A 25,989-nucleotide genomic window follows, 5' to 3' on the forward strand; every position below is an offset into this window, starting at 1 on the left:
GATGGTTGTGAGCCATCATGCGGTTGCTGGGAATTGAACTCAGGACCTTTGGAAGAACAGACAATGCTCTTAACCTCTGAGCCATCTCTCCAGCCCCCATCAGCCGTGTTCTATCTGTATGTTAGCATATAGTGACACTATCATAAGTAGCAGTGTAGAGATTTACTAATGACCACATTAGGTGGTCCAGAGCTACCACTGAACTTCAAAAGCAGACAGCTGAGGAGGGCTGAGACTGTGGCAGCACCTGTGTAAGAGAGAGGGGCAACAGTGATTGATAGGTTGATTCATAAACAGGAAAGATCCAGAAGTATCTAAGCCAGAACGGTAGTGGGGGTTCTCTCTGGTGGCAAGAGCCAGGTGTTCATTTTTTTTTCTAGATCTTGCTTCCCTATGGTATCTAATTTTCTCTGTAAATATGATGTGTGTGTGTGTGTGTGTGTGTGTGTGTGTGTGTGTGTGTGTGTGTGTGTGTGTTTAGACTATGCTTTTCAAGGCTCTGTAGGAAATGACCCTTCTGAAAAATACCCGGTGGAAAAAGCTCTCACCTAAACGCCCCTAAAACGGTATGAGATGGTCAGGGGCTTTCCTTCTCTTTCTGACTGTGCAACCCCGGGCACATCACTTTTCAGTGGCGCAGCGTCTCTACCCATTACTAGTTAATACTGCTCACCTCAGAGGAAGGCCAGGCCATTGTTAAGGAACCTTGTAAAATACTTAGAACCCTGCCTGGTAGTCAACATGAGCCTAATAAAAGCCAGGAAATAGCTAATAAAAGTTTGCTTCTATTATGAAACTGTCACTGCTCTATTGTTACCAAGAGGGAGTGAGGCCAAAGATAGGGAGCCCTTCCCACAGAGGATTATAGGAGTCACTCATGTAGCCTGACATAGCCACTTATCGGCCCAGCCCGCTCACAGAAGGCTGCAGCCAGAAGGGTCTTTGAAAACATCGAGTTTTCGAGTCTCCTTACTTTACAAAGAGAAAAGGCAGGCCCAGAGAGGTTGAATAGACTCCAAAGGCCACACAGCAAGCACCTGACAAAAACAAGACCCCAACTCAAGTTCTCCACTTCCCAGTAGAGCGCTGTGCTCCACACTGCCTTCTTCTGGGTCCAGATGTTCTCAGACAGATGTGGTGAGGCCATATATGCTCAAGAACTCCAGCAGAAGATGTGAGGGTTAACCCCCACCCCAGGCTGTCTCCCCAGCAGATCAAGAGAATAATAAAAATGAGCCCTAAATAATGAGCCAACTGAAGTCAGCTAGAAACCTTCCCATGTACAAAGGCATATTGAGAACTCCCCAGTGCGCACAGGCCAAACTCTCAGAAGAAAGATTTGCTGAAAGGCTCCTAATTAAAACGCTAACAGAGAAAACCACCAATCTTCCACAGTGGGGAAAAAAAAGGCACAGAGTTCTTCAGCCAATGGACTGCCAGAGACCCACCCAAATGATAACCCTGGGCCGCCACATGCCCAAGTCAGGTGAAACCTATAATTACTGCCTTGGGGAGGCAGAATGAAGGCCTGTGGGCTTAGAGAAACAGTCCACAGTAGGGTCTATCAGCCCAGGTGGCTCCCTAGGGACCTGATGGCCCCGGAGGGGAAAGGCTTCCTCACCTATGGTGATGTTGCCGAAGCCCAGCGTGATAAGCCGCTCCTTGTGCTCGTTCAGTTGGTGCTTTGACTCATTCAGGACGCTGTTGGCCCACAACAGCAAGTTCGTGAACACCGAGTGGATCACCCCGAACCTGGGAAGCACAAGTATCAGACACCTTCTCCTGAGAGGCCCTGAGAAAGTGCCGAGCCCATGGCTAGGACGGAGCCCATCCCATGCACGTATGCAACACACAATTTCCCTCCCTCAGTTGTTGGTCCAGCTGACTAAGAGTCAGCATCTGGGCATTCCGCCTTCACCTTGAACTTGCCCGTCTTCAACTCATCTGTAGGACATCAAAGACACTGCATCTTGGGAGCAGGGATATGGGGAAGAAATTTTACTAAAGGTAAGCAACCACACCCAGAGCCTACTCTTCCTCCAAAGGGGAAACAAAGAACAGTGAAGGAGATGGAAGGGCCCTGTAGACTGTGGAGAGCAGGTGCACCCTCACTGGTGACTGACCAACCCATAAATCATCGCCGTCCATTCCCTCTGCTTTCCATCCTGCCAATAAAACACAGTCTGCACACACTAGCTCGTGGCTTCCTTTGCAGCTGGTCTTGACCAGTCTGGCTGGGGCATGTAATGTATAATCTACAGTGACTTGCTGAAAAACTTTTGCTTATTTGATGCTATAAGAATCAGAAAAGCCTGTTTATGGAGCCCTTTTCCTTTCAACATTGTCTCCTTTAACAGTCTCGAGTGAGGGCACGAAGGCTGAGGTTGCGGCCATCATCTCTCTTGTAAGCAGGAGTCAACCAGCATGAGCTGAAGCCCCACTACACTGAGGATGGCAGAGGATGCACACAGACGTGGCCGACTCCAGATGACGCCTTGGGCTTCTAAAGTCTCAGCGAGGCTCAGGAATTCTTCCACTGTCACACCTAGAATAAGTGGCCATGCTGGAATAGTGGAAAGAGAATCTTAGCCTCTAAACCACACTGTGACCTCCTCAGGAAGAAGGCACGTGTGAGGGTGAACTCTGGACTCTGGGGCACAGAAGAGAAATGGGAAGGACACACAGTCTCCATGTGTTTCGTCCTGCTGTGAATTCCCTACACCCTACTGCAGCTGTATTCACTTAGGGTAGCTTCTAGGCCCTCTGCAGGTCTCTAGGAGACGCATCCCACAATAGACTGAGGAGCCAAGCCTAAAGGCAGCTGTGGGTACTCCCATGCCTTACCCAGAGGCAGCCAGCCATGTGTGCTTCCCTGTCCAGCTCAAAGACCACCTGTCCATGATTGACTTATGGGAAAACAGGAACATCTTTGTCCTGGCCCTCCCTGCCTCTTCCCTGAGTGTCTGCCTCAGCTGAGCCCAGACATCCCAAGAGTCAGGGCAAGTAGCACCTTCCTGTATGATATGGCCAGCTTGGCATCTGCCCAGCTACCAGAACTAATGCAGAGAGAAACCCAGACAACACGGGTGTCTGTCCATTGACCTGGCCCTGCACCCGCCCTGTTGCTCCAACTCACAGCCTGCTTTCTCTATCCAGCCTTTGACAGCCCTGACAATGCCGTTACCTCTGGCAGGTGGCTTTCTTTTTATTACAGTGCACACAGCTGCCATTCTGTTTCCCCTTTCCCTAGTCCATGCAGTAGTAGCCAATTCTGAGCCTGCCAAACCCACAGAAACAGTATAAGGTCACTAAGGATCTGTTTGGCCACGCACCACCCTGAGAACCATAGCCTTCCAAGACCAATTTGAAACAAGTCCTTCAAGCTGAGGGCAAGTGTCATGCCCCATGTCTGAGGCCCTGCCCACACTCAGTGCCTGTATACCCAGACCACAGTAACAGAATGCATCCCAGGAGTTGTTCCTGGTATCCGTCTGTGCTTCCTAAGATGTGTGAAGAACCATGGTACCTCCCAACTGTGGAGAAAGGAGATGGGTGGAATCCCCAAAGGAGCATTTCCTACCTGGGAGAAACCTTCCAGAAGCCACTGACAGAGGGGGTGGCAGGATGGAGGCATTCATACAGCTCATGCAAGAAGCTAGCAAGGTCATAAGCCCACAGGACCCAGCCAGAGCTGCCAGCATAGTAACCGGAAGCTGTGTGGACTGTCCTCAGTGAGGCCAGCCCTCCCTAGAGGAGCACCCTAGATTCAGTTGTAGCCTCTGTCATGACCCATGCTTGAGACTACCTCATCTTCCACTTTTTCTAAAGAAGTTGACTTCTGAAATCTAAGAATGGTAGACATTCAAAGTGTTTGCCATCTTGCTCAACAGACAAGAAAGCATACCCTTGCACTGTAGTGGGTAGAGACCAGATGTGATAGTGGCCATGGAAGCCTTTGCCTAGGCTGGTCTCGATCTCAGTATCCCTACAGAGCCAAAAATGGCCTTTGACCTCCTGGCTCTGCTGGCTCCGATTTCTGAATCTGGGGCTATAGACAAGAGCCACCATGCTTTGTTTATTCGGTGCTAGGGATTGAGCCCGTGACCATGCATGCTAGACAAGCCCTGTACCAACTGTGCCACCTCCCCAGTCCTAAGAGTTACCAGTGGTGGCTTCTGGGGCTCCTGGATCTTGGTGACTACCCCTTCCCTCGGGGGAACCAGGTAAGCATACTTCAGCCCTTCCTCACCTTGCTCTGGAGGTGGGGCTTCTGGTGTTCCTGACACCAAGGATAGATGTCACTGCCAAGCCACTGCCTGGACCATGTGATGGATACACACTCCAGGGTGCTTCTCACACAGCCAAAGACACCTCAGAATCATCAACACCCACCCCACAGCACCAGGCCACTAGCCCTGTGCAACTAGAGGCACAAGGATGCACTTGGCAGTAGACTCAGTCTCTACAGCTGCAGCCCATTGAAGCCATTCTACCTAGGGGTCACAGGTCAGCCAATCTTCTCAAAGCCGGAGGTCATCTCAAATGCTGGAGGGGAAAGTTGATTCTGCGATGGAAGTGGGGTACAATACTAGATCTTTTCATAGAGCAGGTGCTCATTCCTCGATCTACCCATGTTTAACCTGCCCTTGAAGAGTTCACCTCTTCCTTCTGGCCATTCTTCCCTTGACCACATCAAAAGCAGGAAGAGCTGGAGGCAGGCCCCACACTCAGTAGACACACGTTCTCCTCAGAGGTAGGCCACCTCACTGCTCCCCACCTCACAGACGAGTAAACTGAGGGAGGTGAAAAGGAAGTAGGTGGAGACAGCAAAGTTCGCTCCCATATCCTTGTTTTCCAGGACTGGCCTGGAAGGAACCGATGTTCTGCAAGAGCTTTGCTTCCAGGGTGGAACAGGAATCTGCTCTCAGGGTTTAGAGCCCCAGATGGGTGCCAGTCCTGAGTCTGGTTTCCCCTAGTGTTTAATCTAAAGAAATATCAACCAACGAGTAAAGCAATTGCTCACAGTTTTTACCTTTCCAGTGTTTTGAAAGACAGGATAATATCCTTAGCGTGGCCCCAGAGAAAATAGACCTAGACAGAAATAAAGGAGAACACATTAGCGGGGACACTGCCATTCTGCTTGCGCACTTGAGAAGTTATAAAACTGAGACAAAGCAGATGATTCCCCTTGGCAGGGTCATTCTACAGTAGGAATAGTGACGCCATGAGCAGCCAGATGGGGCCTTCCGAGGCAGGCAGAAGGGGTGCTGCAACTAATTAAGAATGTCTGTATTTGACTAAGGGCGTCTCCTTAGAGAAGGTAGGGTTAGAACCACTTGGTGATATCTGCTGTGGATGGAGCTGTGCTGCAATCGATTGAGGATGTCTGCCCTGGGATAGGCATGTCGCCTCCAAGGGTACAGATAGTCATGAAGACAAAACACTCATGCACATAGAATAAAAATAAGCTTTTAAGTAAACAAGCTAGAGAGGACAAGACAGTAAGAACTGTCCCTCCATGGTCTCTGCCTCCAGGTTCTTTCCTTGAGTTCCTGCCCTGCCCTTCTTCAAAGATGGACTATAACCTGTAAGTCGAATAAGCCCTGCCCCCAAGTTGTTTTTGGTCAGTATTTTTTCACAGCAGCAGAGACGCTGACTAGGACAGATGGCTCCTAAAGAATGTGTACATGACCAGCGGTGGTGGCGCACATCTTTAATCCCAGCACTCAGAAGGCAGAGGCAAGCAGATCTCTGTGAGTTCGAGGCCAGCCTGATCTACAAGAGATAATTCCAGGACAAGCTTCAAAGCTACAGAGAAACTCTGTCTTGAGAAACAACAACAACAAAAAAGAATGTGTACATGCATAACCATGCATATAGACACACACACATGTGCACATGCACACACATGTACACATGCTCCCCATATGACCAGATGTCTTGCCCTGGCAGACATGATATCTCACCCCACACTGATCAAATACTCTCTTTTATGCTCTGTCACCTGATCAGAACACCAAGCATTACAGGATCAGGTCACAGGATTCTGCAGTGGATGAAGGACTGCATTTGACCAAGGGTATCTAAAGCAGAGGGAGGGTAGCACTGACTGAGGAGATTATTACAGTAGCATTGAAAGACCAGGGCTCTATTGAGACTCTTTAAGAAAAAGTTATTTCCTCCTAGCTATGGGAACAAAACCTCTAGCTTAGGTGGTGACCTAACATTCCAATCTACCCAAAACCTAGGCATGAACCCAGCTGTATCTGTCAATCACCTGGCCAAAGGGTCACCCCTCAGGAAGGTAGATTCACTTTACACTATGTTAAACACATGGGAGGAGACAATGTACTTTTCCTTCCCAGAATCCCACACGCTGTGCGGTCACTAGAACCGTATCACTCGGGCTAGGTCAAGTTTACCCATTTCATCTAAATTAACGTTTCTTTTTTTTAAGACTCGTTTTCCTCCTACTGGCTATTTTTGGGGCTTTGTCACCCTTTCTCTGAAGCTTGCTTCGTTATGAGCGCTCGTCTGCCATGCAGCTGCTTGCTACCCTCCATATCTAACTCAAAAGGTGTGGTCTTCTCTCCTGCTCTCCACCGCCCTTCTCCTGCCAGCGGTCCAGACTTGCAGCTTGCTGGAGCTGTTGTTTCTCTTGTAAACACTAATAAAACTGCCCACAAGCTTCCTGCTGATTACGTCCTTAATTTATTTTATTAATGAGACTAAGATCCCTGAGAGGGGACCCTAATTTAGCCAGAAATATGTAGCATCCCCAGTAGAACTCCCCAAAGTTTCCAGCAACAATATCAGAGGTAGATGAAGGATTAAATTCGACTGGGAATGTCTGCTGTAGGTGAGAAACTACATTTGATTGAGAGTGTCTACTATAGATGGGGTGCACTGGACTGAGGTCATCTACTATAGGTGGGGGTGCACTGGACTGATGATGTCTACTATAGATGGGACGCACTCTACTGAGGATGTCTACTATAGATGGGGTGCACTGGACTGAGGGTATCTCCTGTGGATGTGACCACATTTGATTGAGGCTGTCCATTGTTCTTGGGGACTGCTTTGATTGAGGGTGTCTATTGTGGATGGGGGGAATATAACTGATCAAGCAACCATCACCATGTCCCAGAGTTACGTTGTCTTAAACTAAGCAAGTCTACAGTCCTGGAGGCTGAATATCCAACTTCAAGATGTCAGCAGAGTTGGTTTCTCCTGGGGCCTCTCTCCCTACCTGTAGATGAATTCTTTCAACCTAAGATATCACATCATTGTCCTTCTGTGTGTAACTGGGATCTAGCTTGCCTTATAAGGACACAGGATATAGCCCTGCATTGACTTCATTTCCCTCTGAAAGGCCTAGTCCTCCGCTACTGGTACATTCTGAGACACTGAGAATTAGAATTCATACAATGGACAGAACAGGTTTTACCTGCGAGGCAGTGCCCTTCCCCTTCCCCCCTTGTGAGCTCCCAGCCTTTCCCACCAGCCCACCACTGAAGCAAGCTACCCAAGTTCCCCTTCTCCTTTTCCCAGTCAGTCTTGCCTGGAACAATGTGTTAGAAGCATTCCTAATCATCTGAGCTGTCTGCCAAGCCTAAGAAGCTGTGAACTAGAGGTGCCTTTGAGTACAAGATGAGTACCCTTTCCTGGGGTTCGACACTGTTTCTGGAGGGTGTTTTTAAGCTGAACAGTATCTGAACAGTAAATTTCCTGAACCAAGTTCATAGGCTTCCAGGGTGACTCAGAAGGAGGAATTATCTTTGCTTCTCATCATGATGTAAGCAAATCTGTGGTCTTTTTGAGCTTCAGTTACTTCCTCAAAAACTGCAAGGCTTAATTCTATCATATGGTAACATGGACAAAGCTGGAGGGCACTGTGCTAAGTGAAATTTTCCAGGAACAGGGAGACAGTCATGCACGAGCCCACCATGTATGGAATCTCAACGATGAAGACTTGAATACACAGGAGAACAGAGACTGAGTGGGGACAGGCGTGGGACGATGCAGGCAAAGGCCCAAACAAGATGGCTGTCTAGAGAGCTGATGGCCAAGATAAAGGCTACAGCAGGGATATTGTGCTATCTACTGCAGGCTTGCTGGCACTGGCTAAAAGGTGGTCTCACCACTAATAAGACCAAGAAGGGAAACTGGGGCACCAGACAGAGCACTTTCTTGACTATAATCATCTACCATTTGTGCTTATGTGAAAACATCATGCTATTCAGGGTAAATATATAAAATACAGAAGAGAAAAAAAGATTGATGACCTAGCATCTTTCTTTTTTTTTCCCCATCAACTAAATTTTTAATGCTGCGGTTCTGTTATTCTTGCACAAGTGTTCTACAGCTATTTCCAGACATCCCAGTACTCCCCTCCCAAGTATTTCCCACAACATGGGATACTTTTTTGCATAACCACAAAACCATGACCACAACTAACAAATTCAACAAGAATGTCTAAGTATTATTTGAATATTTAATATTCAATCCATACTCATATCTCCCCAATTTAAAAAAAAATAGCAGTTTTAGTTGAGTTGCGAGCAAGGCATAGTGCACATTCATTGCTAGGTACTTTTCTTTTGAAACTCGGCCTTCAAAGGCGGGAGTGGGTTTGCTATACTGAGAATAGACCCTGCTAGCCACCAGGGTTAATAAAATGCCTCGAAAGTAGGAGCAGCAGCTCTGGGATCAGATAATTCTGGGCCAGGGACCATGAGTTGTTTGGAAAGACAAAGAGGCTGGGCACACAACTTTTAGATCAAAGAATAACTCTCATCTGTACATATGAATGTGTCGGAATGTATTTGTAGAGTGACTGTATTGCCTGGGAGAGGAGAGATCTCAGTTCTTTTTTTTTTAAATCAAGAGTCAAGAGATCTCAGTTCTTAAACCCTTGGCTGAGGCTCTCAGGACTTGGGACCTGTGCTTTCTTCTCCACTGGTTTCTCTTCTCCTTCCATTAAAGACCCTAGATCTTGCGATGGGAAGTACGGTCTTGAGTTTCAGGCTCTGAGAGCACACACTTACCTAGTTCACTTGGGTGGCCTGGTTTTTCTCTATAAGGGTGATAAACAGAGTGATGGCTGTGGCCTCTAGCATCTTTCTTATGTTAAAATATGTTTGTTATTGATCAGCACGCTAACTGTACATAGCTATGCTGTGCAATGCACTTCCCACATGTGCAGTGTGCAATGAGCAATAGAATCATTCTCTCTGTGTTTATGTCTCTGTCTCTGTCTGTGTGTGTGTGCACACACGTGCCCATGCATTTCCGGAAATCAAGAGAAAATTTTGTGGGATTGGTTCTCTCCACCCACCTTTCCCTGGCTCCAGGACCTGGGGTCAGGTCTCCAGGCTTGCACACGAGTGCCTTTAGCTGTTGAGCCCCTTCGCTCATCTCTACACTGAGATCATTCAGGCTCTACTACTTATTTGGAACTCTCCAGTTCATTTCTGCCACCCATCGCTGCCCCTTTCTCCCCTGTGCTGCAGACCAGTAGGAGTCCTGGCTCCTATCCGGCTACCCTCTGGACTCCAGCTGCTCTCCTCCCACCAGCTTTCCCGGGCTCTGGTAGTCACTATTCTTTGCTGCGCTTCCACACGATCAAACTTTTGCCGTCTGTGTGAGAGCACAGTGTTTGTCTTTCTATGCCTGGCTAGTTGGGATGTAACTCAGTTGGCAGAGTGCCAGCCTAGCATCCAAGAGGCTTTGTGCTCAATCTCCAGCACTACATAAACAAAGGCATTGACACACGGGCCTATAACCCCAGAGCTTCCGGGTTAAAACTCTCTAGTTCAACAGCTTCCTGGTCAGTCTGAAGTACATGAGATCTGACTTCATATTGGACTGATTTTACTTAATGTAACATCCTCCGGTTCCATTGTGTTGCTGCCTGTGGTGGAATTGCATGATTGCTATGGCCGAATAGTATTCTATTGTGGACACATAGCGTCTTCATCCATTCTTCTGTCAATAAACACTGTATTTGTACTTTGCATCAACCGGACCAAATTTCCCGACAGAAGCAGCTTAAAGGAGGAAGGCTTATGCGGGCTCGCCGTTTCATAAGGCTTTAAGTCCCACACGGTGCTCATGGTGGACGGAGTGTGTGACAGAGGATTGTCACATCATGTCAGACCAGGAAACAGAGAAAGGGACAGGAACAAGGCCAGACCCAGTGGCTGTGCTTGTAGCCATTAAAATCTCAGCCAACCAAGACCTGCCTTCTAAAGATTCTGAGGCCTCCAAAACTAGCGCCACCAGCTGGGGAGCAAGAACTCAACACTTTGTGTATCCTCAAGTGCTAGAAAGATGCTAGCCATGACTTTCCTTAGCAGAGTAACTCACAGCCACCAAAGAGCCCTGCTCAGGGCAGGCGCTGCCCTGGGGTCTATCTAAGAGTCTCTGCGGTCATAGGGTATGATTCCTGCTGTGAGCTAGGTTTTTAAAGGGCATCTATCAAAGCCTTACTTCTTAAAGAAACCAAGTTCATCGTCCGTGCTGAAAACAAGGACCTCATACTGTTTTAAAAGGTTCCAGCCCACAAGAGGGGAAACAAAAGAGTTCCAGTGTTCCAGAGAAGTGACTGGACCAGCTCATGATTCCTGGTGGGAGCCACAGAAACATTCTAGACGTGTTGATGTGATGGGTTTCTGCACACCTCGGGATGCACTGCACGGGAGCAGAGGCAGCATGCAGAAGCACCAATGGCTCACCTGCAGCAGTGTATGCACAGCATGGGTGACGGGGAACACTCCCTCCGTGGCTGACAAGCACTCGGAAAATCCAATGAAGTAAGCGACTTTCAAGCATCCCAGGATGATGGTGATGAAGGCAAACAGTGTGATGCTACCTAGGCAGGAGAAACACACCTGTGTTAGCATCCACAGTGTCATCCCAAGCAAAGCATGTCATCTCTAGAGCCTGTGGGTGAAAGATGCCAAGACTACACAGGGGGAGACTCAACGCCCATGGGGAAAAGTATGAAACCAGACCTCCCATTATCCTATATGCAAATACTAACTAAAAAATTATTCAAAGACCTAAATATCAAAGCTAAAAGAAGCAAAACTATTAGGGTAAAAAAAATAGGAGAGAAAGTTTCATGAGATTGGATCAGGGAATGAACTGTATCAAAATGGAAAGGTGTGTGAACCACAGAACACCCGTGACAAAGAAAGAGGGCACTGAAAACGGAGGGGATATCTGAAATGTGGTGGTTTAAATGAACATGTACCCCATAGGCTCCTAGAGTTTGGCACTATTTGAGAGTTGTGGCCTTGTTGGAATGGGTGTGGCCTTATTGGAGGAAGTCTGTCACTGGGGGTGGGCTTTGGGGTTTCAGAAGCCCAAGCCAGGCCCATTGTCACTCTCTCTCTCTGCTGCCTGCCAGTCCTGCTGCCTGCCAATCCAGATGTAGACATCTCAGCTATCTCTCCAGCACCAGGTCTGCCTGCATACCACCATGCTTCCTGCCACGATGATAATGAGCTAAAACTCTAAACTGTAAGCCTGCCCCAGTTAAATGCTTTCCTTTATAAGAGTTGCCACGGTCATGGTGTCTCTTTACTGCAATAAAACTCTAACTAAGACACCTTTCTACAGCACCATCAACACCTACAGCATACAAAGACACCTGCAGGATGAAACTGGTCAATGGAATTTGAACAGACATTTCTCCAAGGATGTGTAAAAACAGCCACAGATTACAGAAAAGATGTCCAAAACCACTAAACATTAAGGAGAGGCAAGCCAAGACCAACAGGCTATCTTAGGTTTTCTATTGCTGTGGAGAGACACCATGATCATAGCAACTCCTATTAGGGAAAAACATTTAATTGGGATGGCTCATGTTTTCAGAGGTTTAGTCCATTATCATCATGGTGTGACATGGTAGCGTGCAGGCAGACACAGTGCTGGAGAAGTAGCTGAATGCCCTACATTCTTTGCAGACAACAGGAAGTGTTCTGAGACAATGGGCAGTATCTTGAGCATATATGAGACTTCAAAGCCTGCCTCCATAGTGACACGTTTCTTCCATTAAGATCATACCTGCTCCAACAAAGTCATACCTCCTAATAGTGCTCCTTTTAGGGTCCATTTTCTTTCAAATCACCACAAACAAGAAGTCACCCCTGCTAAGACTGGTGCTATTTTTGTTAAAGATTTATTTAATGAGCGTGTGTGTGTGTGTGTGTGTGTGTGTGTGTGTGTGTGTGTGTTTCTGGGTGTGTGAATAGGCACCATATGTTTGCAGTGCCTTCAGAAACCAGAAGAGGGCACCAGATCCCTTGGAACTGGAGATACAGCTGGCCATGGTGTCCTGGGAACTAAATCCTGGTCCTCTGCAAGAATGCCAAATGCTCCTAGCCCTGAGCCATCGTTCCATCCCTAAAAAGGTGCTATCAACAAACATCAAGGGCTGGGTAGATAATACCATTTTGAAGCATTTTCCTGGCAAGCATGAGGACCTGACTTCAGATGCCCAGTACCCACATAAAAACTGGGCATGGCCACCTGTACCTGTAATCCTATAGATGCAGAGATGGGGGATTTAGATAGCAAGATCCCTGGGGCTTGCTGACCAGATGGCCTCACCTATTTGGTGGAGTAGTGGGCTAGTGAGAGGCCCTATCTCAAGAAAGGGGATGGTACCTGAGATGTGACACTAAAGGCATCCTCTGGTCACATCATGCTTCCACATATATACAAACTCCAATGCATAGATATAGATATGCACACACACCCCACACACACACACACACACACACACACACACACACACACACACACACAAAGTAATGTAGGACGCTGATTTCTTCAAACTCAACTGGAAGAGCATCTCTAGCAATCAGAAAAGGTGCCAGGTAAGGGAAAAAGTTAAGCAGGTTTTTTTATACTATTAATGATTTTGACCAAAAAAAGTGCATATAAAGAAGCCTGGCCAGGAATTACAAAACACACTTAGAAGGTGCTGGACAAATGCAAATCTGAACAAGAAAAGCAGCTGTTCTGGGCTTGTGGGTAGTGTCCAAGCTCCTGGGCCCTCCTGGCATCAGTGGCATGACTCACATGCCCTCTCCCACGCACAGAGGAAATTGGATCACAAGTACTGGGCACTGGAGAACCAAGGTGAGAGCCAGGCAGGAGCGATCACATTACACAGCTGCCAGAGCCACCTCTGGGGAAATGCAATGCAGCAGCCCAGCTCACTCCTGCAGCTCAGAGCCCTATAGAAAAGACGAGAAATTGTGTTTTGTTAGTCCTGGCAAGCCCCCAGGGAAATCAGAACCTTTGTAAGAACGGAGACTCAATCCCAATGCTTTCAGAGTGGCTGATGAATACAAGGTTCTTTCTGATTTGGAAAATAATAATAAAAGTAATGGGAACAAGACAAAGTGATGCAGCCTGGCTGGGTGGCGAGAGCTGAGCGCTGAGCTAGGGGATTGCTGGGTAACAGACAGGTGTGTGTTTGTGTGTGTGTGTGTGTGTGTGTGTGTGTGTGTGTGTGTGTGTGTATGTTCCTACATGTCATATCCCCAACCCTAGACCCAATTTCCCCACCTATTAAATGAAGACCGTCTGCAGCAGTGGTATACAAACCATGCATCTGAATGCCCTGGAAAGAGCATTGATGACGCTCATACTGCTGTGCTCCATGTGGGTTTCTGACTCTGTAGATCTAATGTAGGACCCCAGTATCTCTAACAAGCTCCCCATGGGGTCGATGAAATTGTTCTGGGGCTCCAAAGTCATCTAGAGTATCCCCATGATTGGCAGTGCGTTTGTTCTGCCAAGAAACTCTCCCTGACCCTCTCATTCCAAAATCCTCCTTTCCGTCCACGCACCCATGCAGTCATCTACTGATATAGTCTGGGACTCTTCCTGTCTGGGTTTGGTTGTAGGCTGTGTGTCCCAAGGTCCATGTGCTGGTAGCTCAGCCTTCAGTATGATGATGGGCAGGGTAGCATCTTTAAAAGGAGAAGGGGGAGGGGATATTATTCTGTCAGGCTGGGGATGTGATGCTCTTGATACAGTGCCTGCCTGGTGTGCAGGAAGCCCTGGGTTCAATCCCCATACCACATAAACTGGGTGTGGTGGTGTGTGGTAATCTTAGCACCCTAAAGGTACAAATTGGAGAATCAGAAACGCAAGGTCATCCTTGACCATGCAGCAAGTTCAAGGCCAGCTTGGGATACAAGTCCTTACTCAAAAACAAAATTGGTAAATTTTTTTAAAGAAGTGGAACTTAGTATAAGGTTCCACCCCAGAGCTGAGGACCTACTGGGAGAGGAAGGCTCAGCTTTCTCTAAACGTGTAGTCTCTGATATCTGTCCTCCAATGGAAGGCCGCACATTCAAGAATATTTGGGTAGCACAAATTGGCCTTTGCTGTGGGACAATGGTTTTACCCTGTAAAGATTTGTTTCTTGTACTTGTTTAATAAAATGCTGATTGGCCAGTAGATAGGCAGGAAGTATAGGTGGGGTGACCAGGCAGGAAGTAGAGGCAGAGCAATGAAAACAGGAGAATTCTGGGAAAAGGAAAGATGCAGTCTGCAGTCATGACCCAGCCACAGAGGAAACAAGATGAGAATGCCTCACTGATAAAGGTATCAAGCCACATGGCTAACACAGACAAGAATTGTGAGCTAATATAGGAGTTAATAAGAAGCCTGAGCTAATAGGCCAACTAGTTTATAATTAATGTATTATTTTCGTGTATTTCTTTGGGACAAACAACAGCAGGACCAGGTGGGACAGAAACCTCAGTCAACAGACCTTGATGGTGGTGGGGGTGACTACACCAAGTTGGGTGGAAAGGAAGGGAGTTGATCTGAGAAGATGAATAAACTACATTGTATGAAGTTCTCAAAGCACTAATACATTTTTTGAAGAGGTGGAGCTTAATGGAAGGTATTTACATCATTGGAAATGGCCTTTAGGAAATATTAATAAAGTTCTCTAGGATCCCCAGTCTGTTCTCATGAGAACGTGTTTCTGTAGGGAGGCCATCCACACGCTTAGCCCTTCCCATATGCCTCTGGCCCACTTTCTGCTCTTCCGTGCTGCTATGACACAGTAAGGGGACCTTGGATCGGATGCCAGCTCCAGGCTGTTTAAATGCTCCAAACATCAGAATCATGAGCCAGATAAACCTGTTTACAGTAGAAAGTACCCAGCCTTGGGTCTTTTACTGCAGCAACACGAAATGGACTAAACTAAGGCACCTGCTCAAGAGAGTGATGGAGAAACAAAAATACACACTGACAGCAGCGTGCAAATTAGGATTCTCAGCTGGGCAGTGGTGGCACACACCTTTAATCCCAGCACTCTGGAGGCAGAGGCAGGTGGAGCTCTGTGAGTTCGAGGCCAGCCTGGTCTACAAGAGCTAGTTCCAGGACTGGCATAAAAGCTACAACAAAACCCTGTCTCAAAAAAACAAAAACAAGAAAACAAATTAGGATACTGACAGAGAATAGGGGTGAGATGCCCCTAGGCCTTTCTTGTGCAGCTTGGGAGAACAGAAGACAGTGGAGGTTCCTCCAAAGAGGCCATAGACCTGGCTTCCAGCTGAGGTGTCACCCATTTGCTGGGCCAGAAGAGAGAAAGTTGTTGAGCAGAGACAACATAAAACTGATTCTGCAACAAATTTTTGCACATCAGTTGTGAGTCAGTCACTGTCCTGGGCACTTGAGGTATGGAAGTCAGCGGAAGGGGAAAGGAGAACTTCTTATGGAGTTTTTCCACTTTTGATGCAGCCCACAGGAAGGGAAGTGATTGATACCTGGCAGAGAGTGAGCCCCTAGCGGGGACGGGGTTGTGAGAGAGGGCTAGAGAGTGGGACGCTGGTTCATGGGGGGGGGGGGATAGGAGGTGACGGAGAGTGAGCCGCTCATGGGGGTGGGAGGTAGGGGATGACAAAGAGTGAGCTGCTAGCATGGAGTGGTCAGGAAAGGAGCCTCTGAGGGGAGATAGTTGAACAGAAAACAGAGCTAGGAGCTGTGTATGATCTAGCAAGCCGTCTGTCTAACAAGCCAAAGAAGTAGTTAGGAAAGAGTTCAAAGTGGGAGAAAGGGGAGGGAAAATGATGGTGATCAATACCCTTTGTAAAGGCTTGGGAGTGCACTGGGTGGACGGATTGACAGACGAGCTGATAGACAGAAGGATGGGTTGATAGATGAGAGATAGTTTGTGAGGTGAGAAAAGAGGAGAAACTGAGTTCACACGCCTGGAGATAAACTGCCTGGGGGTGTGGCTGCCTTGGTCTGTGATGATAACTCACAGAGCGATCTTCTGGAAAACAGGGCATTGTCTCTGCAAAACTTACAGGTTGGAGAAGACCAGATGGGGAAGAGAAGAAAGGCTTTGAAAGTCTGGTGATGAGAAAAGTTAAGGCGGATAGAGGCAGCAGGGACAGAAAATCGAAGAGGCAGGAGCCACAGAGCATGGCAGAGCAGGAAGCAGGCTGACTTGCTGAGGCGGGCATTGAGTATTTCTTCTCCAAATATAAAGAGAGTTGCATGCCCTAGATTATAAGACAAGAGAAAGTGAGGCAGACTTGTGGGGCAGAAAAATTCCAAGGACAAAAAAAAAAGCAAACATGAAGAGATCTGAGGTGACCTGGTGTAGGGGAGTGGAGGGCGAGATCCAAAATACACTGCATACATGTGTGAAATATTCAAACAAATTTTAAGATATCATAATTTAAAAAGGCAAGCATTGGAGGATAATGTAAAATAAATCATTATAATCATAAATAAAATAGATACAAAAGTCAGGTATGCAAACCATATAGAATGAACCAAATTGTCTCATTTACTAGGCTGCAAGTTCAGAAAGACAGAATTAGAAACAAAATGAGGGAACGTGCTCTTTATATGACTAAGTGGTTAGAGAGAGAAGGTTAGGGGTGGGCGAGGGAAGCAGGCGACTGACACAAACAGCAAGTGGGAAGGGAATGTCTCTATCAGATTACTCAGAATTTAGAACACAGAATCCTTCGCATTGCAAACAACAAGGCACACAGCGTGAGGACAATGTAGCAGTGCACCAAGGCTTAATACCAGGACTTTCGGCCGGGCATGGTAGCACACACCTTTAATACTAACACTCAGGAGCAGAGGCAGGTGGACCTCCATGAGTTGGAGGCCAGACTGGTCTATATAGTGAGTTCCAGGCCAGCTAAGGCTGCACAGTGAGACCCTGTCTCAAACATCAATGATAAGAACAATTTGCTTTTATATGTAACTGCTATTAATTAAAAATAGAGCAGGAATTTTCAGAACTAAACCAGTCAAATAGACAAAAGTATTTGAAATCACAGAGGAATCAAATCATAGAATTTCCTCTCTGTGTAAAACTTTGCCCCATCCGAAAATAGAGCATACAATTCTGTTGTCTATAGAACCTGAAAACTGTCAATCACACCCAAAGAGGCAGTAAAATGGAGCATGGCAGAGAGGCTGCCTAGCTTCAAGACTTGTTTTCTCTCATTTATTGATTGAGCTCTTAGGCATTTATGTAAACTCTGTGCCTCAGTTTCTCGATCTGTAATATGGCGATAATGATCATAATGTCTCCCACAATGCCTTGGGGTGCTGAGAAGACTCAGTGAGTCATTTCATAGAACTCCCCCCCGGAACACCCAGAAAGCTCTATAGCTGGGATGTTACCATCAATACCCTCTCTTCTTTACACCAGAAAGGAAAACTGAGTAAGCTGGAATCAAATGGAAAAGCACTCTAGGTGGGGCCGAATGGCCAAGCAGGTAAAGGCACTTGCCAGCAAGCCTGACAACCTGTGATCAGTCCCCAAAGCCCATACGGTAAAAAGAGAAAACCAACGTCTGCAAGTTGTCTTCTAACTGCCACATCCATACTGCGGCAGGTACATGCGTGCATGTGCTCACAGACATAAATGTAAAAGAATAAAAATTAAAAAAAATAATCAGTTAGCTACATTACTTGGCAGTCTTCCAAGAGCTGCCCAAGATACCCAGCTGCATTTCTGCTGCTGGGCACCGAAGACCCTCCTAGGAGTCCTGAATCCTGGCGTCATTGAGAGAGACAGTTTCAGAGTTAGTCTGCATCTCTATTCCCTGGATGGACACTCCCCAATGCATCAATATCAGCCAACAGCTGGCCTACAGCTGGACATGCATGCTGGGAAGTTCACCATCCCTCACAGTATGCCATCCAGCTCCGTGGCTATTGCTGCGGTTACAAAGTCCTTCCTTATGTTGACTCTCCGAGCTCTCATCCTCTTTCCTGGGGCTTCTGGCATCATCTGCCCATTAATCCCCTCATTGTAGTGCTTTGAATAGGTCTGGCCCCATAGGTTCATTTGTTTGAATGCTTGGTCACCAGGGAGTGGCACTATCAGGAGGCATGATGGCCTTGTTGGAGTAGGTGTGGCCTGGTTGGAGGAAGTGTATCACTGGGTGTGGACTTTGGGGTTTCAAATGCTCGAGCCAGGCTCCGTGTCTCTCTCTCTTCCTGTTGTCTTTGGATCCAGATGTAGACCTCCCAGCTACCTCTCTAGCCGCATGTCTGTCTGTGTGCCACCATGCTTCCTGCCTTGGTGGTAATGGACTAAACCTCTGAAACATAAGTCAGCTCCAACTGAATGCTTTCCTTCATGGGAAATTGCTGTGGCCAGTGGGTCTCTCCATAGCAACAGAACATGATTAAGATACTCACCCATACATTCCCCCACACATGAGTCCATCCACTCACTCATACATACATACACACACATATATACATATACACACACACACATATATACACACACATTCATCTACCCTTTCACCTATACATCCATCCACCAGCCCATTCATCCATACATTGCACCATGCATCAGCCCATCCACCCACCCACCCATCACACACAGCCTCCACGGATTCAATTACTCTACAGACACCATCTGGCCCTCATGAAGCCTGATGCTGGATCTCAGGACACCATGGAGAGTACATTCAGGAAGTGCCTGCACCTTCAGGAACTCACGGTCTGTTCAGCCTGACAAACAGTAACTGGATAATGCAATCTCCTGCAGGACTGGTGCCGGGCAGATGGTGGACAAGTGTCATGAGAACAGCGACTCAGGAGCTCCAGTTGGCCTAAAGGGCAGGAAAGGTTTTCCAGTGGAGACTTGTTTATTGAAAGTCCAGGGCTCCTCCAAAGCTCTCAGATGAAGGCCTATGGCATCTACTACTGTGGGACTGCCACATTCTGCTGTCCTCTGGACTCAGCATCCTTTCTACTCCCCCCTGAGAACACTGTCCTACAGACTTAATTCTTTCCAAAGACCGCTAAACCTGCATCTAGGCTTTAGGCTGTAAGAAAATGAATGCAGGTTGGAGGTGCAGCTTGGTTGACAGAATACACGCCTAGCATACAGAGAGCCGCTGCTAATCCTACCTCTGCGTAAAGCAGGTGTTAGAGTGCCTGCCTGTAGTCCTGTGGAAGGCAGAGGCAAGGGCATCGGAGTTCACAGTCATTCTCCGTACATGAGGAAATTGAGGCCAGCCTGGGATGCACATGAGACCCTGTTTAGAAAAAGAAAAAGGGAAAGAGAAGAGAAAGGGGAAAGATAGGAGTGGAGGGGAAGGGAGGGGAAGGGAGGGGAGGGGAAGGGAGGGGAGGAGAAGGGAGGGGAGGGGAAGATGGAGCTAGCAAGACTCTAGTCTTCAGGACCCGTCTCAGCATCTCTGCTGCTTCCCTTTGTGCTCATCTCCCAACCTTAGCTGATGTACCCGTCTCCCTTGTCTTCCTTCTTAATAACCTGTGATGGGTCCCCATGAATCATAGGACAAAGTCAAGGTCTGGCACCTGCTCTTTTGAGTTCCACAGAGTAGGTCTCTGGGGATCACTTTCTAAGCCCCCCAGTCTTCTACAGATTCCCCACCTGCCCCCACATTGTGTATTATACTCATGACTCTTTCGTTTCGTGGTAATAATGTATTTACTGCTCTCAGTTCGAAGCTCTTCTGAGCAGTTTACATGCATGCAGAAAGTCCCTGGTTCTCATGACAACTTGATATAATAAAAAACAGCATAATCCCCATTTTACAGACAAGGAAACTGAAGCAGGCAAGTAGAGCTCCATGCCCTACCCAGGAGCCACGCTTCCATCTGTCATTGCCTGACACCCTCCATTATCTCCCCTCTTCTGGCCCTCCTCTGTCCACTCCAAATGAGGCCATGCCAGGTAATGCATCTCTACATTGCCAGAGACAGCAGTGGCAGGCAGGCAAAGAAGGCACTCAGCCTAGACCCCTGAGTAAAAGTCAGTTTGAGACATTGCCCCAGCAAAAGTCCAAGCAGAGCAGGGCTTCCTTTTCCACAATCCAGAGCAGGGTCCAAGATCCTTCTGCTCAAAAGACAGAGAAAGGGGGAGGGAGGATGTTGCCTGTCTGTCATCTGTATTGTTATACAGTCAGACCACCCACCCCAGGGGATTATGTCCTAACCTCCTCCTGAAGCCCTGTCAGCGTCACCAGGCAGTGGCAGCACCATCTCAAGACCCTCAAGACGTGGAAACTCCACCCTTAAGGAAAGAAAGCCACCACAAGAGCACACATCCATCTTGGGGAAGTTTCCCGAACAGCCAGATCTACAGAGGCAGAAAGCAGACTGAGGGCTAAGAGAAAATGGGAATTGGTCCATGGGGATCTCTCTTTAAGGTGTGTGATGGCCCACCTGACACAATCCAGAATGACCCGAGAAGGGAGTTCCGATGCAGAATTGTCCAGATTGTCTGCGGGCATGCCTGCGAGGGACCTGAGTTAACTGAATGTGGAAGACTCGGCCTGAATGTGAGCAGAACCGTTTCATATGCTGGACCATGGGAGTGAATGAAGAGAAGAGGGGAAGGAGGGAAGGAGGGAGGGAGGGAGGAAAGGAGGGAGGGAGGGAGGGAGGGAGGGAGGGAGGGAGGGAGGGAGAAAGAGAGACAGATTGAAGGGGGGCACAGAGCAGCAGCACACATGTATTAACCCATTGTTGTCTGCTTTTGAATGTGGATGTGACCAGTTCTTTCAAGCTCAAGATGTTTGGCTTCCCTGCCACAGGGGATTATAATCTCAGAGATTCTGAGCTAAACAAACTCTTCCTACCTTAAGTTGTTTTGGGGGGTATCGCATCACAACAACTGTTAAGAACAGGAAGGCAAAGTGGTAAGAGCTGCCCAGCTGTGGAGCTGGTAGCATGGGCCCAGCTGTGGAGCTGGCAGCATGGGTCCAGCTGTGGAGCTGGCAGCATGGGTCCACACTGAAAGTCAACAGTAGTGAAAAAGAGGAGCTGAATTGGAAAGAGAGCAAGGAGGGTTTGGGGGGAGAAAAGGAAAGGGAGATATGGGGTAATTATTAACTCAAAAAATAAAAGAAATCCTTGTAGTCACCATCATCACTGGCTTTGCTTGCTTCCAATGGGAGAACCGAGGAACTATCTCACTCAGGCAGTGACAGGGGCTCGCTAGGCCAGTGACAGAGACGGAAGAAGCCCAAGCAAACAAGAGTGTCTGGAGGAGCTCTGCCTGTGGGAAAGCAGGGTTGTGGATTAAGATGAGCTGCCAACCTAAGATGCAAAGTGGAGTTAGGGGTGTGGTCTCAAGCCAGGACAGACAGCAAGGACAGCCTGTCCCCCAGGCCAACTGCCTCTTCTCTCCTTCTTCTTCCTCCTCCCTTGGTTTGTCCCCTCCACTATCTTTTTCTCTTCCTCTCCTTTGTCTTTGGCCAACTTGCCTGAGGACACCAACACACACCTGTATTCTCACACACACACACACACACACACACACACACACACACACACCCCTTTAGTGTGTCACTGTAGGCAGCCTCCTTCCCAGCAGGAACCATTGTGTTTTCTGCCTTCACCTCTGCAGCCTGTCCTATGACCACCCCTGGACCAGCCTTTCATAGGCAGCTCACATCTGTCCCTTTTCCTCTGGCTCCTTAGGAACACTGATCTCAGTCCCTGGGTAGCCCATTTCCAGGGGTGATTGTGGTAGTGTATTGGACAGAGGTCTGGGAAAACACAGGTATAGATGTGTCTCATTTAAAAGCCACCACTGTGAAAATTTGAATTGTAGGATAAATTCAGGAGGGACCCCCAACCATTCATAAAATAGCTATGCCTGACTGTAATGAGTCTGGCATTCTAAACAGACTCGTTAAGTACAACTGTAACCTTCACTATTTCCAGAATTTGTGTTCAAAGTATCTCTGGCTTGAGACAGGCAAAAAGCAAGGGGAAAGCCTCCCGGCTTCATCACATTTGGTCAGGCTAGCAATGAAGGAACGTGGAAAGTGGTGATTAATTGGTAAGAAGTCTGCTCACTGGCTGCTCAGGAGGCAGGCACAGGTTCCTAGGCTACAGTTATCCCTTCTAGAGGAACTCCTCCCTCAGCCAGCAAAGACAGATTCATGGTGCAACACTGTTACCAATTACTTAAGTGGGTCAGTGAGTGTTTTTTTTTTTATTGCTAAGAAAGTATTTCCTCCTTCATAGGAAGTAGAATGAAATAATTTCTGTACAAAGAGGTTCCTTGCAGACCAAACCAAGCCCCACAACTTCCCATAGAAAACCTCAGTGCCTGGAGTTCCAGGGATGGGACTTGACGGTCAGGGGGCAGGGACTTCATCCCAAAGCATCAGCCTCAGAATATGCCAGTCCCCCACCCATCACTATCCCCATTACCCCCTACATGTTGCCCCCACCCTCCACCCCCACCACCCCTGTAGAGACAGGGCTGAGATTCTGCCACAAACCTGTCTTTCCAGCTAAGAGTCCAAAGGAAACCTCAGTCCCTACCAGGGCCAGGTGCTTCCTCTTGGCACCTTAGTATGGCAACTGTCTTTTTGCTCCCAAATGAACCCAATTGTTCACAGGAATGGCCAGATCGTGGCAAGCTGCTTCCTCTCAACATCTTCCTGCCCCTCCCCATGAGGTAACTGTGATTCTTATCTAATTCACGGGAGAGGTAAGGCTCAGAAAGCTGAAGGAGACAGGAGAGAGGAGTACAAACCATGTGTCTTCCACGGCCAACAGCACATGTGCCTCGCTGGAACGGCTACATCACTACGGGACAACTTCCAGAGGGTCCACAATCCTACTGTGTGCTGTTCTCCCAGGTCTGGGCTGCCACAAAATTCATGCTGATTCCCCCTTTCTCTGTGGTACCAGACTCTCCCAGAGGACCTGGTTCCCTAGGCCAGCCACTATGTATTTCTTGGAGTCCTGGTTTCCTCTGGACTTTTTGAGCATATGGACACCGTGAGTCCTCTGTTGTCCAACTTAGCTCTCTATTTTCTGCTCTTCCCACACCTCCTCCTGGGTACCATTTCCTTAGCGTCTGTACAGCTTACTGTGTGCTGGCCTCTATCAGCTAATCTACGTCATCACTACATGGTGTCTGAACAACACAAGGCTTGTCCACAGGGGAGCCTTGGTCTGTGCTCTTGCCCTGCTTCTTCCTCCACCTTCCCAACCCTAGGAAGAAACAGGACCAGTCAGAGAGAAAAGGAGAGAAGCATGGAGGGAGGGATAAAGGAAGTGAGGGAAAGAGGGAGGGAAACAGGAGGAAAGAGAACTAGAGGAAGGAAACGAGAGATAAGAAAAAAGATGGTGGAGGGAGAAGAACAGAAAGTGAAGAAAGAGAAGAGGAGAAAGTCAGGAGGGAGGGGGAGAGGTGGAAGAAGAGCTGAAGGAGAAAAATGGAGGATGAGAAGGTGAGTGAGGAAAATGGATGCTTCTGGAAAGAAGAGGTAAAACGTCAACATCCTGGGGTAAAGCACCAGACTTGTCATTTGTGTGACACACACACACACACACATCATCATCATCATCATCATCATCATCATCTGGTCCCCTCCAGACTGAGATCCCCTCTGCAGAGGCTCAGCCTGGGATTGGAGTCAAGGGAAACCAAGGCATTTGCCTGAGGTCAAGTGTGCAAACACCAAGAAGTGGGTTCTAAGGGAAATTGCAGTCTAAAATGAGAAAGCAGCTGGAGGAGGCCACCTTTGCCCTGGATCAGGTCTGCTCCCTTTGCCCTGGATCCCAGCCCTCTCCCTTTGCCCTGCATGGCCTTGGCCTTCTTTGAGTAGGTCAGGGTGTCCCTTGGGATCATTCCTCAGGACTCCCCTCATCCTCTCAGCACCTCCTCCAAGCCAGGCTATGTGACTCTAGGACCAAGGAGCACAGGCTCCCCTTGATGGTGTGGAGAGGCGGCTGCCTGGACGAGAAATGTCCAGACCACAGCAAGAGTGGAGGTGTGGACAGAAACACCGAATGGGGTGATAGGATACGCTGCAGGCTCAGGAAAGCCTTGGACAGGCCAGGAAAGCAAAACCAAGGTGAGGCTGGAATGGCATTCCAAGAAGAAAATGCAAAGACCTTGGGGGCTTTCAAAACTGACTGAAACTGAGAATCTTTGACAGCCTGCAGCCAGTGGATGAGGACTCCAAAGGAAAGAGGTCTACAGAGGCTAGATCTTAGAAGTCTTGAGTGCCAAGAGAGGGAGTGTGTAGCCTCCACACTTTAAGCAGAGAGAACTTCGAGCAGAGAATAAAGGTAGAGAAGGGAAACCCACGGGGAGAGCAGGAGAGATGAGGCATAGAGTTGAAGTTCAATCTCAAGGAGAGGCGTGGAGGGCGGCCCGGCTGCACTCACCACGGAGCCAGCGCGCACCCGCGTGTGTGTCCTTGAGGCGGATGAGGCGGCGCTGCACGTAGCTGCGGCCCACGTACCACAGCATCCAGAGCAACTGCAGCAGCATGAGCGCGGTCAGCACGCACAGGAGGTCGCTCTTGCCCACACCCGCCGCGTGCACCGCCCAGGCCAGAAGGAACAGCAGCCCTGCCACGAACACATTCAGCCCGTATTGGCTGCTCAGAGTCTCTGCCAGCTTCTGTGGGACGCTGGCGCCGCGCCGGGGACCAGAGACCCGTGGAGACCCCTCGGCCAGGGGTTGCGGGGGCGATGGGCATGCCGCGATCCCCGACGGCGCGTCAGGGAAGGAACCTGCGGATGCTGCGGGAGAGGAGGGCGCGCCCGGGCCCCCAGGCATCTTCCAGTCTGGTCCCCAGGCGGCTGCTCCAGCCCCGCGCGTTGCTCCTGGCTCCTGTCCTTTCCCCACGCCCTCTGGGCACTAGCCGCGCTCGCCGTGCCCTCAGATCCTGCCCTCCCCCAGTGCTCTCGGCCCTTGGTCAGCCTCCCTCCCCGAGCTCCTGATGGCTAACTCGGTTCCTGCAGCCAGTTGCCCCTGCGGCTAAGCCTTGAACCCCACTGTTCCTCTACCCTACCTGTGCCACCCGCACCCCACCCCCGCGCCCAGCCTGCCTACCCCACCCCGGGGCCCCGGAAACGCGGGACCGCAACAGGTGCCGCCCGCCGGCTCCGGGGCTGGCGGGGAGGGGTGGGATACCAAGGGACACTTGGAGTTGAGGAAGCCAGATCAGGGAGTTGCTGAGGGCGTGGCTGCACCAGGGGTTGTGTGCCCGACCCCCAGAATTCTAGGTGGCCCCGCAAGACCCAAGTGTGCATGGGTCCTTCTCATCTGCGTGTCCTGGGTTTCCTTCTCATCTGCGTGTCCTGGTTCTGCCTCTATCTATTGAGTGCTTTTTTGTCTCTCTGCCCTCAACCTGGGAGTGTGTCTGGCTCGGGGTGGGAAACAGGGAAGAGACCTCTTAGGGGGAAGGGTCTCTTCGTTTGTCACTTTTGGGTGTCTTCGTGGGGACCTCGACGCTGGTTGAGACTGGAGCCAGTACCCAAGGAAAGGTCATCCCTCCCTGTCCTCCTCCGGAGCTTCCCGGGGTAACCGAGGGTCCCCAGTGTTCACATAGAGTCCAATTGCGTCCATTCCAAAGCCTTTCACAGCCGCTGTCCACGAGGACCCCGGCTCTGGTGCCAAGAGGAAGCTAAGCGCAGCTGGTTTCTGCGAAAGAGCGTCCTAAGGTTGAC

At 48.9% G+C, this 25,989-nt stretch overlaps 2 protein-coding genes across 2 annotated transcripts in view; both read right to left on the minus strand.

Moving 5' to 3' along the window:
• Otop1 (otopetrin 1) overlaps positions 1–25,166 on the minus strand; it is a 30,119-nt gene extending 4,953 nt beyond the window's left edge. Inside the window, exons 1-4 of the mRNA XM_075943696.1 lie at positions 24,700–25,166; positions 10,737–10,873; positions 5,033–5,091; positions 1,622–1,752 (exon numbers count right to left, since the gene is read on the minus strand). Coding sequence (XP_075799811.1) covers positions 1,622–1,752; positions 5,033–5,091; positions 10,737–10,873; positions 24,700–25,096 — 724 coding nt within the window. The 5' untranslated portion in view covers positions 25,097–25,166. The remainder of the gene's footprint in view (positions 1–1,621; positions 1,753–5,032; positions 5,092–10,736; positions 10,874–24,699) is intronic.
• Positions 1–25,989, minus strand: part of Tmem128 (transmembrane protein 128) — a 286,921-nt gene that overhangs the window by 238,676 nt on the left and 22,256 nt on the right. The window lies entirely within an intron of this gene.

This window comes from Microtus pennsylvanicus, chromosome 12, assembly GCF_037038515.1.
Source record: "Microtus pennsylvanicus isolate mMicPen1 chromosome 12, mMicPen1.hap1, whole genome shotgun sequence".
In the NCBI taxonomy this organism is placed as follows: Eukaryota; Metazoa; Chordata; class Mammalia; order Rodentia; family Cricetidae; genus Microtus; species Microtus pennsylvanicus.